Source organism: Myodes glareolus, chromosome 21 (genome assembly GCF_982192425.1).
Source record: "Myodes glareolus chromosome 21, mMyoGla1.1, whole genome shotgun sequence".
NCBI classification, from domain to species: domain Eukaryota; kingdom Metazoa; phylum Chordata; class Mammalia; order Rodentia; family Cricetidae; genus Myodes; species Myodes glareolus.
In genome coordinates, this window is record NC_142046.1 from 51,259,813 (window position 1) to 51,274,416 (window position 14,604).

Below are 14,604 nucleotides of genomic sequence, written 5' to 3' on the forward strand. Positions count from 1 at the left end.
CATGAAAGAGAAAACTGCATGGCTGATGCTTCCACACCCAGCTCACACCTTGCCAGCTCCACAGGAGGCTCATTAGACCTTTCACTGTCTTAAGACTATCTCTCCCTAGACAGCACAGGCCAGCCTCAAACTCACCATATTTCTACATCAGGGTCCTGCGTGTTTTGTTTATGAATGCGTCGTTATGCCCAGCTACCTCAAGTTTCTGATGACTTAGAGCCACACTTTCTCCCCTTCTTAAATAAACCTGCTTTCTTTAATTCAGCTGATATGTTTCTTTCCATCCCTTTAGAATATAGTCCTTCAGTTGGACACCTTGCCCCCTTTAACAGCCTTTATTTTTCCTGATTCTCTGAGGACTCACCTCATGGTGAGATGTCCTCACCCCATGGGGAGGGTGAACCTGAACAGCAGTCTCCTGGGCAGAAGCCACATTCTAATGACAGTGCCTTCCCATTCCAAAGGTCTTGCTTCACACCCTCGTCACCTGTCTCGATTAGGTGGGAGGCTTCGTCAGCCCGAAATGCCTGTCAGGCACGGCCCCAGCCAAAGCAAGTTTGGTTCTTGAGCTGATAAGGAAACTCGGGTTGCTTGCAATGTACTGCTATGATCATTTTCATCCCGAAGTACCTTGCAGTCATCCCAGGTGGTTGCAGAGATGACAGGCAACAGATTATACCATTGGGAGCTTCCCGATTGATTTGGTGCCCCAACTGCTGCCTGCAGGAAGCAGGTGGGAACTGCGGTGGTATAGGAGCAAGCTGGGCATCAGCTCTGATGGTTGGGATGTTACGGATGCTGGCCCGATTCTCTGTGGTACAGCTGGGTTTGTGGTCTGCTATGGGTTGGTCGTGGAATGTCTTTCAGAGGCTCATGAGTTTGGTCCCCAGCTGAGGGCATTTTGGAAGGTTATGGAACCTTCAGGCAGGGGCGCTAGCAGGAGAGACTAGGTTGCTAGGGGGATAGGCTTTGAATGTGAAAGACTAGCCTGGTTGCAGCCTGCTTCCTGATCCTGGAGATAAGACAGGCCCCCTGGTACTTCCACCATCAAGTGACTCCCTATCACCATGCCTCCCTCACTCTGATGGACTCTTTCTTCTCAAACCAGAAGTCAAAATCCTTCTGCCCAAAAGTTGCCTCTTTACAGTGTTTTATCACAGCAAACAAAACATAACTATACAGGTTCCATGTCTTTACAATTCCATGGCCTCATGGGCCTTTACCCAGATTCCTTAAATGGTACACATCTCTCCTCCTCCCCTGCCTCCTCCTCCCCTTTTAAAAATGTCTTTCAGAATGTGTACAGTTGTGTCCTAAATCCTCCACTCCCTGAGGTTATTGACTAACCAGCCTAGCCCTTCATGTTCTGAAAGCTGAAGGAACTGTCCACATTCTCAAACCGTTTCCCGTTTCTTCTGCCCCCAGGTAGACACCCTGGAGATGATCCGTCATCCAGAAGAAACGACCAACATGAAGAGACAAACCATGGCTTCCTACTTCCGGGTATGAAGGCTGCTGCTTCTCAGGTCTTCCTCCTTCCAGAAAGGACAAGCCCCGCCTTCCCATGTGTCTTACTCAATGTTCTACGGCTGTGAAGAGACACCATGACTGCAACTCTTATAAAGAAAACCATTTCATTGGGTGGCTTACAGTTTCAGAGGTTTAGACCATTGTCATCAAGGCTGGAATCATGGGGGCATGCAGACAGACGTGATGTAGAAGAGGTAGCTGGGAGTTCTGCATCTGGATTGGTAGGCAGCAGTAAGGAGAGAAAGACACTGGGCCTGGCTTGAGCATTTGAAACGCATCCCCAGTAACACACTTCCTCCAACAAGGTCACATCTCCTAATCCCTGTCAAGTAGTACCACTCCCTAATGACCAAACCTTCAAATATATGGACCTGTGAAAACCATTCCTATTTGAACCACTATACCATGTGAGGTCCAGACATGACAGACTCCATAAAGCCAAAACGCAAATGCCAGTTAAGAGAGGCATATGTTAGTATTCAGGCATCTGTACTGGTCTGCCCTTGGGGTCCTGACAGGATATGTCCTTAGCTCAAACCACTAAGAGCACCACCTGTGCACATTTGCTAAGTTCCCTTTTAAAAAGGTGGTCCTCGCCCACCTCCTCTCTCTCTCTCCCTCCCTCTCTCTCCCTCCCCCCTTTTTTCTTTCTCTTCAGCCACTCTTATCCCCAGGGACCAGTCTCTGCCCTCCCCCTCTTTGCCCCCTTCTCTGCCTCTTCCAATAAACCTCCTATGTGAGCTCTGTTGGATGATGATAAACTCCCTTCCAGAGTTTTAAAATTTCTAATAATGTGGGCAGTGTGGTCTACATAAACGAGTTCGAGAGTAGCCAGACCTCTTCCAAAAACTAGGGAGAAGAGGAAGGAGGAGGCTGCCAAGAGAGAATGCCAGGCACACCACCCATTTTGTTGACACTGAGTCTTTGGGCAGCTTCATGTCCTTAACACGACAAGAAACACTTTCCCACCAAACAACAATAGTTCACAAAATTTAGAAGGTGCTTCATTGGACCTTCTATGAGGAAATAGACCTCTAATGAGGAAAGCATTGGCTTTATTTTTATAGATCTGACTGACCTATGGCAAGACCCATTTGCCTGAGCCCTATTGTTCCCATTTTGCCACCCCAATTCTGACATTCTCTTTAGGGAAATGCTCCCTTGTGTAAGAACAATACCTGTAGAAGTAGAAGTGTTCTGTTAAGCACTCACTTTATATTAAAGATAAGATACCTAGACCCTTCCACCAATTCACAAATTATTATGAAACATCATTGGAGACGCCTTAGAGATCATGTACACTGGGAGAAATGGTTCAGTAGCTTCACGGCAGAGATGCTGTTATCATAAAAAAAAAAAGTAGGAACTGATCTCGTGGACAGAGGGTGAGATTATAAGATAGAGTTAGCATGGGAAAGAATTCTGTGGGCTGGGCTGGGCTGGGGAGCTGGGTCACGAGCTGGAGGACAGGGCAAGCTGAAGAACAGGACTAGGGAATTAACACTACGGATGGAGGAAGATTTCTTCATGGAAAGTTATCAGGGTCCAGCAAAGCTGGTGGTGTGTCAGAGGCAGAGTAGGACTGGGCTCACGGTGTGAGCTGTGTGTGGGCGCGGGGGGGCTCAGGCCTGGGAGTCCAGGACTTCATGAAAGCTGCAGTTCCCACAACAACACCTCCAGCAGGCTCTCAGTGCCTGCTTAGCTTCTCTGCTTGGATATTTATGATTGCTCTTTCTTCCCTATCTTCTATGCCTGTCCTTCTTCATCAGCCGTGTTCTTGTCCTCCTAGTAACCCTTGGTGTGTGTGTGTGTGTGTGTGTGTGTGTGTGTCTGTGTGTGCGTGTGTGTGTATGTGTGTGCGTGCATGCGTGTGTGTGTATGTGCATATGTGCATCATATATGTGTGTGTATTGTATATATGTATGTGTTGTGTGTATTGTGTATGTGTGTGTACTGTGTGTGTATTGTATATGTATGTGTATTGTATATGTATGTGCAGTGTATGTGTATTGTATATGTGTGTATAACATATGTGGATATATTGTATATGTGTGTGTAGTCTGTATGTGTTTCCCCATGAGATTTGGAAGCTCTTGACTGTGATGTCATCCTCAAGATTCGCAGTGTCCCTAACAGAGGACAAGTCTCTAGCTTACAGATTTCAGGAATATGATACCACACTGACCAGCTTTATATATCTTCAAAGTATGGGTCCCCAAAGACCAAAGCAGAAAGACAGCATACCCTGGTCAGCGGGGTAAGATCACTTCTGATCAGTAAGTGGAGTGATTCTGCTTTGTAATGGCCTCTGAGAGCTCCAACAATGGACAACTCTGAGGGACACAGCCCTGTCCCGTAAGCGTCCCTCTGGTTGTTCATGTTTTTTCTTTTTCTCTGCAAAGTATGTAATAGTTGACCTTCGTCATTATCCTTTCCTCTAGTAATCTTGCCCTATCCCTCCTCCTCTTCCTCTTTATTTCCCTTTCTCTCTCTCCCTCCGTCTCCTCCCTCATTCTTATAGCCAAGGTCAGTATGATTGGTTGTGAATTTCCAGGGGCTCTCAGGTGAAGGAAGCAGGTAGGATTCCCCCACAATGGGTGTTTTCGTTAGAGTATAGTATGCCATTATTCTGGATAGTAGATGCCATCCCAGACTTACCTAGAGCATGTCCTTAAAGGGGCTTCTGTCATATAGAAATACCGCTTTGGCACCAGAATTTTAAAGAGTGATTTCAACCTTCAGACAGCTGTAGGGAGAACCCATGTTGCCGTCTCTGGTTGCTAATTTCATGTTCTTTCTTAATAATCTGTGACCGCTTCACGAGTCTCCCTGTTCTGACGGCCACCGCAGGCCAGGTGAGTGGCACCTCTTTTCTCAGCCCGCATTTGTTTTCTCCCTGCTAGTACTCGCTGATGGATCTGCTCTCCAAAATGGTGGTGGGACAGCCCCACTTCGTGCGTTGCATTAAGCCCAATGATGAACGCAAGGCCCTGCAGTTCTCCCGAGACAGAGTCCTGGCCCAGCTTCGCGCCACAGGGATCCTGGAGACAGTCAGTATCCGCAGGCAGGGCTACTCCCACCGAATCCTCTTTGAAGACTTTGTGAAAAGGTCAGTGTTCTTGGGGATACATCCTGTGTACCAGCTTCACCCTGTCTGCCTCTGTCCCCCGGGGAGACAGATTCTTCTCCCCAAACCCCTCCCAGTTCTTCCCTCTAAACATGTGATGGTTATTAATGCCAGCCGTCATTTACTGGTTTCAACACTGTGTTTTTGTTGTGTTCCAACTACGCTGCAGAAAACTTGAGAGTGGCTAGGCCGACTTCCGATCACATTTTAAAAAAATGTTCATAAGTATTTTATATTAAATTCTTGGGTCTCAGATTCTCTGAACATTGCACTGTAGTCAGAGAAGACCCCTACCTAGTTGGGCCCATATTCTGGAGGACTTGGCTGTGCCCAGTACCCTCTCCACTCTCAGAGTCCGATGCATCACACCATGACAGTGGTAATCAGTGTCCTCCTAGCACCTAGGATGTACGAATCCAGGGCATTTTAGGCACTGTCCTTAAATGTACGGTCTTGTTTGTCTGTCGAACAATCCAGTGAGCTAGCCTTATTCTTTTCTCTGCTTTTCAAGGTGGGGAACTTAGGACACACAAGTAATGTGACTTTCCCAAGATCCCATTTATTGGAAATGGGATCCCAAGACCCAGGGTCAGAAATGAAAGAGCCAGGATTTGAACACCAGCAGGCTAGCTTCACCTTCCACTTTTTTGTTTATTTTGTTTTGTATTTTTTGTTTTTTTGAGATGGGATTTCTCTGTAGCTTTGGGGCCTGTCCTGAAACTAGCTCTTGTAGACCAGACTGGTCTCGAACTCACAGAGATCGCCTGCCTCTGCCTCAGAGTGCTGGGATTAAGTGTGTGCGCCACCACCACCCGGCTTCATCTTCTACTTTTTAATCTCTCCAAATGAACGCCTTTGGTCCGTGTTTATTATGAAACATAAATCGCAAGGTGTGTGTGGGGGGGAGGGGGGTCCAAACTCGGAAGTTGCCTTATCTAAGGAAGCTAGATCATTCTTCTGACCACAGCCGGTTCAATTGTACCTTGGTGTGCCATATAGTCACAGGCAGGACTTTACTGAAGAAATAACAAGCAACACTGCAGCAACAAAAGCCACCTTCAAGAAAAAAGCATACCTATCAGAGAATGCCAGAGTGTAGCAAGAAAATCTCATAAACTCTGCCTCGTTTGTATTGTCCTTTTATTCCCATTCTGATATCATATATATACATACATATATATATATATATGAAAGTAAAATACATATATTTAGAATTACCTTGAATATATACATGGTAGGTTACTCCATTGAATCTTCCAAACTCTGCTAAGTCACATGGAAAAGTAAAAGGGAAAAAAATTCTTGCAAATAAGATCTTCTAAATTTAAAATAAGAATGGAAAAAAATTTAATGTACCTGTAAGCCCCCCCCCCTTTTTTTCTCTTTTCTGTCTTAAATTTGGAGTTGTACAAAGGGGGAGCAAAGATAATTTTAGCTCCTGAATGTAACTATTTTTAGCCACAAAGTACTGAATACATGAAAACATTTAAGAAAACCGGTCAAATGCTAAGCAGACTGGTACCTCTTTGTTCACGATCAGAAAACCATTAGGCAGATATGAACGAGAATTTCAAAATGTCAGTGAATCTGAGGGTATCAAAGATTTCCGAGCCAGCGAGCTAATTGGTATTTTGAACCTTTTGAACAACTGAACAACAAAATGGATGAGCTAGCAATTTCCCCCTTGATGTTATTCAGCAAATAGGAGCTTCTTATCTTTCCTCTCAGAGTGCTATTTTGTCAACTCTTAGCAGGAAATAGGCAGACAAAACAATCAAAGGCAGGGAACAGAGGCAGGAGGCTTATCAAACAGAGGTAAATAAAAGGTAAATGCTTCCTTAAGTTTGCTCCCTAATTCTTCCTGTTTTCTGATACTGGAGCCTGAAACCTGAAAGGTCCTGTTTCTCCTGATTCTGTTGTGCCCCTCTGGAACCGGGACCTTCATCACTCCAATCTTTGCAGGCAGCAAAACCTAAGCACTCCCTTGCTGGGTCCTTTTTGAATTTCCTGGCAGAGTGCCTTGGAAGAGCCTTGTCTTCTCCCATGGAGGGCCTTTGAAAAAAGGGGAGCAATTCACACTGGCTCATCCACAGAGCCAAGTGAGTTGGATATCTTCACAGGCTTCCTGGAAGCCAGGCTGTTGAAGGCGTCACAGAACAAAGTGTGACTTTCTTGTTTCCTGGTCAGTGGACTCTGAGGCAGGTTTCCTAAAAGGGTCGGCCCTATGTGGACACACTGGCCTGCCGGTGTTGAGTATACACTGGCAAAAAAAGGGTCAAAGCTAATGGTTTGTTTACTCCAGAAAACCATGCACTTTAATAAAGAGATCCAAGCTCTAGTCTCCTTTTGGACATATTTGGCAAGTAATTCAACACAATACTGTTCTCATCTGCCTGGCAAGAAGGCGTGCTGTGCTGGATGATCTCACACTGCTTGCAGTCACGTCCTCTAAGTAGGAGGCCTGTACCCACCAGGACTCAGTCCCCAGCGGCTGTTGAGTCAATACCCAAGGAAGCTCTTGTGTTCTGTTTTCCCATAGCACTGGGGTTGAATTCCCAGTACCTAAGTAGTGGGTCACAACCATCTGTAACTCCAGTCCCAGGGGATCTAGCACCCTCCTTTGACCTGCATGAGCACAGGCATGCCTGTGATGCACAAACATACATGCAAGCAAAACACCCATACGTGAAATAAACGATACTAATAGCTTTTTTTAAAAAAAAAAAAACTGGCTTTATCAACTGACACACTCCTATCAGCAGTTTTATGAGGAAACCAGTGTTCCTTTGTCCTCATTGGTGTTCACTGTTGTTGGTCTTTCCAGTTTAGCCGTTCTAGTGAGTGTGGAGAAGTTTCCCCTTAGAGTCCGACTTGCGTTTCTGTGGTGGCAATGGCACAAAGCCTCTCTTCATGTATGTATTGCTCATTTGTATGTCTTGTGTGAAGAGATGTTTATTTAAGCCTTTTTCCATGTTCCACCATTATTTGTATGTGTTCTGGACTCTAGTCCCTTAGACATACAAGCATGTCATCCATAGTAATTTTCTTTCATTCTCTCTGTGATCCTTTAACTTTCTCCTCTTCCTTCTACGTTCTTCTCCCTTTTTTTCACCCCTTGCTCCTCCTCTTTCCTTTGGAGACAGAGTTTCACTGTGTAGCCCTGGCTGGCCTGGAACTTGCTATGTAGATCAGGCTGACCTTGAACTCACAGAAATCCACCTGCCTCGTTCCAAGTGCTGGGATTAAAGCCATCTGCCACCATACCCAGCATCTTTTCAGTTTCTTGATAGGTTCACTTGAAGCATAGCGTTTTTAATTTGAATGAAGTTCCATGTTTTCTTTCATGGTTTGTACTCTTGGTGCCCTAATTAAACAACCACACAATCCAAGATTACAAAGATTTACCCATGTTTCTTTTTCTAATAATTATATAATTTGAGTGCTCCTATTTTATACCGACAATCCATCTTGCAATATTGTCTGTGTATGTATTAGGTAGGGATCTTACTTCATTCTTTTGAGTGTGGCCATCAGCTGTTCCAACATTATTGTTTTTCTCTCCCTGAGTTGTTTTTGGCATCTTTGTTGAGCATCACTGAACCAAGAAACCATTTGGGTTTCTTTGGGATCCTCAATTCCATTTCATTTTATAAGCATTTTTGAACTCCTGTCTACCCTTCTACCATAGCATCCTGAGTGAGTTTTTTTTTTTTTTTTTGCCTGTTTCACCCACTGAGACGCCAGCATGGTGTTTATCTAAAATTCCACTGGAATCATGCTGCTTCTTCTGGTAACGTGCGGCCATCAAGACCCCACTGGGGAAGCGTCAGCCCCACTACTTGGTAAAAGGGAGTCTTCCTGCATTGCCACTCTGCTCTCTCAGAACAACCTCCAATCAAATCTGAACTAGCTGAGTGTCCGGCCCGGCCCAACTTGTCCATAAATTCCTGAGAATGGGAGAGTGGATTAAGGAAAGAAATAGACAAGAGACAGAAGATAGAGTTGGGAGGGCTTCCAGTGAATACTGTAACAAAAAGCCCTGAGTTTATTTCTCACAGTCCTTATATACCCCAATCAAAGGGGGAGGGCACAAGACTTCCATGATACAAAGAACAAGCAAGCATAATTACCTTCTTACATCTCAAAACACATCATAGCCATACCCTAAGTCAAGCATCCTGTTGTCTGGCCTTTGAGGAGCAAAGCTTCCAGTAGCCACATCTTTGGTCAAACATCCTGTTATTCATTCTTAAGGAACAAGAATAGGTTTGAACTCTCCGACCTCTAGTCAAGATAGAATGAATCCAAAACTGTGGGCCCTTGCATCTCAAAATACCTTACACTTCTCTATTCTTTGGTGTCTTTACCACATTGCTGAGTCCTCAGTCACCTGGGTAAGCTTGGGACTTTAAGTAGCACTGTCTTCTCTGCGATATTCGGTGTTACTTCCCAGGCTGGGTTAAAAGTCCCTAGGTGCGCTTATTATCTGACACTCCCTTCAACCCTTACCACCTGGGAGGCACAGCCATGGCCGTGTCTGTCCTGCCAAACATAGTACAGCTCAGGCTAGAAATATTTTAAAAATATTTGTGGAGTTGAATAAAAATCTCACTGTGGCTGGAGGTTTCTCATCCTACCTGGTTGTACAGACACTTCCAAAATAACCACTCAGATGTTTAATATTAATTGCAAACTGTTTGACCTATTAGCTCAGGCTTATTATTAACTAGCTCTTACCACTAAATTAACTAATTTCTAATACTGTCTATTTTACAAGGCTCTTGCTTCCATGGTAGCTGCTCTACTCTGCCTTCTTTCTCCCTGTTTTCAGTTTGGCTTTCCTGCCTAGCTATATTCTGCCCTGTCATAGACCAAAGTAGCTTTATTCATCAGCCAATAAAAGCAACACAAATTCGCAGCATATAGAAGGGCATCCCCCATCATTTCACCTCTTCTTCTCTATTTTACCATTTCTGACTGTTCCTCTGACTCCTGTTCTTTAGTTGATAGATGCATGTGACTGGCTTCATTGAGCTGTAAACTCATATTGCAATGTACATCGAAGATTGGCAGAGTGTATGCTTTCATGTTGTCATACCCCTTTATCAGTAAGAGCTCAGAGGAAAAACAACTTAAATAAATTAGTTTTTAAAAGGTTCTAACCAAGTTTGGAAAAGTATTGTCATTTATTAGAGATTACATAGAAAGAGCGATAAGTTAATTTGCCTTCCTCCTCTCTATAACTAAGAAAGATGTTTATAAAACTCAAATAGATCAAACTCCATAAGACACAGGAGACTACTATGTCTCCAGACCCAGCTTCTTCTCTCTTGCCTCACCCCAACCTGCTCAGCTCACCTCCAGATGAAAGGAGCCACTTGGTGTGTCATTATATAACATGGGTATATCTCATGGAGAGCTGTGCTTCAAAGAAGCCTGCTTGCTCATATGGTGCATTAGTCATGAATGTCTCAATAATAAGTGACCAAAACTCAAACTAGCTGAAGCAAAAATTAAAAGGGAATAATATATTGGCTTATAAAATCCAGCACTGTGTCTGGATGCAGGACATCAAACAGTCCCACCAGGCCACTGCCACTCCTTTGATCTGCTTTGTTTCTGAGGATTAATTCTTACACAACAAACTGACTGTAACGATTCGGTTCACATGCCCGTCCTTGTACCAATCTTCAAGTCAAGGAAGGGCTTTGAGTGAAGTAACATGATAAGCTCAACCCCACTTGAATCATGGTGTGAAGGGTCCCATTAAAGGAAAGAGGTGTGTGTGTGTGTGTGTGTGTGTGTGTGTGTGCAGTCCTGTACCATAGATCACCCTAACCAAACAGAAACACTACCCTCATCTATCTACCTATATAGGCCCTTTAAAAAATTTTCTTTAAAAAAATTTGTGCAACAAAAATTGTTGTTAACAATAGCTAGATGTTAACTTGAAAAAAGAACTGTATACTGTTTGTTTTCATTTAAATATTTTCTTGGTTTTTGTTTTTTTATACAATTTCATATACTTTGAAGATTATCAAAAAGAGTTTCCAATCCCACTTCCCTCTGTCAATTCTGGCTCAGTTTGAATTAATATTCTGGTAGCTGACATAGATCTCTGATCATATTGGTCCATTTCGTGATGTACCTGTTGCATGAGGAACCATAGGGGGGCATCCACTTTTCTTTGTCAGGGTCTCCTAGTCGCTGTCTGTAGTCTGTACATGGTCTGCTTTGTCCTTTGTCAGGGTCTCCTAGTCATTATTTATAGTCTGTACATTGTCTATTTTGTTCTTTTCTTCCTGCAAAATTTTAGTCACTATTTATGATTTTCCTGACAAAAATTTCTTTTTGTTTCTTGAGGCCTGGATTTTCTTTCTTCCTACACCAATATTCACTGAGCTCTTAGCTAGCAGCCTCTGGGTTCTGATTTCACCTGCCGTTTCCTCCCTTTTAGAACAGTAAAAGAAGTTCCTCATTCCTTGTGACAATGGGTGTTGTGTCCTGGGCAGAGCAGGGAGTTCTAAGCTGACTCAAATTTGACTTCTGAGCAGAATTTTAGCTCTCCAGAACAACCCTGATTCTCACCCTGGCCTCAAAGATGGCACCGTCTAGCTAGCTACCCACACGGATACAGATTCCTTGGTGTTCATTCAATAAACAAGGTGGCATTTGCCCCGGTAAGATTCCAATGAGCTTGTCTTCTAGGTCAGCTCCCAGGGGTCTGGAGTCTAGTACAGGAAGAGACCAAGTAGTCTCTGCATTCTGGATGTGCAAGCATTCAATTATTCTTCACATACTACTCAGCTTTGAATGATTAAATCCAAAATCTTCTACTCTGGGAAATCACCCTCAAGAGCTAGAGAGAAAAATCCGAGACTATGGCTACTTCTTCATCAACTTTCTTATTTTTTTAAGTTTAATATAATATGTATGACTATTATGCCTGCATGTGTGTCTATGTACTACATGTGTGCCAGGTACCCATGGAGTCCAGAAGAGGGCGTCAGATCTCCAGGAACTGGAGTTTGAGATTGTTTGAGCTGCCATGTGGGTGCTGGGAATTGAACTCAGGACCTCTGGAAAAACAGCCAGTGCCCTTACCTGCTGAGCAATCTCTCAGCCCATGATGCATTTTTGTTGTTGTTGTTTTTCAAGACAGGGTTTCTCTGTGTAACATTCCTGACTGTCCTGGAACTCACTTTGTAGACCATCTTGACCTCAGACTCACAGTTATCTGTCTACTTCTGCCTCCTGAGTTCTGGGATTAAAGGTGTGCATCACCACACCCCGCTGAAGAAAAATTTAAAAAGCGAGTAATTCAGTGCAAATAATTTTTATTCCATTGCACACACAAGTTTCTTTTTAATAGATTATTACTTTATTTTTGGCCCAAGACATCCCAGTTTTTCATACCATGAGGCAGTCCAGCTAAGGAAAACCTTTTCTGTCTTTTGCTGTCTCTTTTTTTTCCTCTTTATTTTTCTTAGTTGCACGCATTTGTTTATTTTGTGAGAGGTGAGAATGTGCTCATGCCATTGTACTTGTGTGGAGGTCAAAGGACAACTTGCAGGAGTCAATTTTCTTCTTCTACCATGTGGGTCTTGGAAAATGAACAGGTTGTGAAGCTTAGCAGCAAATACTGTTGCCTGTTTAGCCAATGAGTCAGCCCTTGCCTTCTTCATTGGAGGAGGCTTGATTTGAGATCTCACTAATATGAACAATACATTGTGTTTTTTCCTTTCCAATCATTTCATCATGTGGTTTAATATTTCTCCTTTCCTGCTGTATGCCTTCCCTTTGTGATTAAAATTAAATTAAGGAAGAGTGAGAAACATGTTAAATTTCCTGTTGTCATAGTAAATGTACAAGTGTGAAGAACTGTAAGTCCAGCTGTGGATTAGTGGACCAGTTAGTACATTTTATATTCATCAAGGGTCTGAGTTCCTCAGGAGTGAGAAACTAGAGATGGGGTCCAACAATCCTATTGTTACTTGGAGTATTTTTCTATCCTCCCACCACCACTTGGGAGCTTCCTTTGTACCTAAGTTTGAAGTTCAGATCTTCTGTCAATCAAATCAGTCTGCTCTTTTCTAATTTAGTCTCATCTAAGTTCTCAGGACAGAGGCAGAATGTAGTCAGATTCTTGCTCCAACTTCTCAAGTGCTGGTATTATACACATGTGCTACCATGCCCAGCTAAAGTTTAGATTTCTGTTACAAATTAATGCATAAATGAACAGCCTTTATTGCTGTCTCTCAGTCTCACTGTGGTTTTCTTCCTTCATTTAAACTTGCAAAGTGTCAGCAGCAGAGTCAAAAGCATTAACGCATACCTAGTGTGTGCCAGAGTTGTCATGTGATATTAGTCACATGACACATTAGATGGGCTTTTAAAAATGTCTGTGCAGGGTTTTTCTTAATTACATTAATAATGAACATTGGAGGACCCATTCATTGTGGACAACACCATTTCTCTCCGTAGGGTATCCAGAACCGAGAAACACTGGAGAAGGTGAGCCATGCACTAGCAAACACATATTCCTCTCTGGGTCTTGACTGTGACTGGTTCTCTCGAGTTCCTGCCATTTTGACTTCAATGCTGAGATGGACTATAATGTGAAACTTGTGAACTAAAATAAACCCTTTCTCCCTTCAGTTGCTTTTGCTGGGCTGTTTTATAACAGCAACAAGGAAAGGCACTGAGACATACAATGAGTAATAGAACATCAGAGAAATATATAATCCCAGGCCTTCAGCACTACTTCTTATCCCAAGGCCTAAGGATGTAATAGATATAATCATTTTTTCTTGTTTGATAGCAGATGGTGGCCAGCTGTTCACTTTCTTTACTGAAGGCTAAACACAAAGGGAGAAAGAAAAATAAAACGGCTTATGGCAAATATAAGAACTTAATAAACGAAATCTGGAATTTTAGACACATAAAGGGAAGTGGGCAATTGGGGGTAATTATCAAATTATCCAGGCAAAATTGCTGTGCTACATCTGTTATCTACATGAAAGAAAACTATTTATGTGGATTGGATTATTCAGATAATTATCCAATGTTTTGGGGTCTCTGATGAGCCGGGCTGGATGGTCATGGGTGGAGACAGAGAATCCACAAATGACTACTGGAGACAGGAAAAGGTCTGTGACTCTTTACCACATGATCAGGACTCTGCTACTTGCGGGTAAATGATATTGATGCAGTTTGTAGATTTATAACCCTTTGACCGGGACCTGGGCCTGAACACAGTACTGAACAATAACAATCTTTATCTAATGTTTTAAATTACTTTTAATTACGAAAATGTGTGGCTCATTTTCTCTAACATTATTATTTTATATATAAGACTGATTCCCCCCTCCCCATATTCCTAATTCCATTCCCCAGCTTCTGCTCAAACAAGATTTCTTTCTGCCATTATGCTTTTGGTAGACTTATACTTTCAAAGCACGCGCGCGCGCGCGCGCGCGCGCACACACACACACACACACACACACACACACGACAAGTGGGGGTTTAGGGGAGAGGGGAATTTTGAGCTTAACTCAGATGCCACTTTTGTACCATTTGGAAGCTTGCCTAACTTGCGCACTAACTGTAGATCCATATGGTTCCTGTAGATCCATATAGCTCCTGTAGACCAATATAATCCCACAGTTGTCACACATTCCTTCCCACTTCCCCATGGACTCTTTGGTTCTTATCTAGCCTTTTCTCTGCTGTGGATATAGAAATTATTTCCAATCACTAGCAGCAGTACTCAGCAAACAGTCCTAAATACTGAACACGTGAGCATTTCTGCAGGGTGGATGGACTCCGGGCAATTGACTTTTTCAGGAGGAAAATGACGATTTCCCCTAGAAACCCCCCTAAGTCATTTATGTTAAAGAGACAAGATAGTGGGATTTGTGGGGTCCCTTCTCTTCCTTCAGAGGCAC

The 14,604-nt window shown here is 43.3% G+C and overlaps 1 protein-coding gene across 1 annotated transcript in view; it reads left to right on the plus strand.

Moving 5' to 3' along the window:
• Nucleotides 1-14,604, plus strand: part of Myo3b (myosin IIIB) — a 326,704-nt gene that overhangs the window by 189,637 nt on the left and 122,463 nt on the right. Inside the window, exons 23-24 of the mRNA XM_087900046.1 lie at nt 1,426-1,503; nt 4,434-4,639. Coding sequence (XP_087756172.1) covers nt 1,426-1,503; nt 4,434-4,639 — 284 coding nt within the window. The remainder of the gene's footprint in view (nt 1-1,425; nt 1,504-4,433; nt 4,640-14,604) is intronic.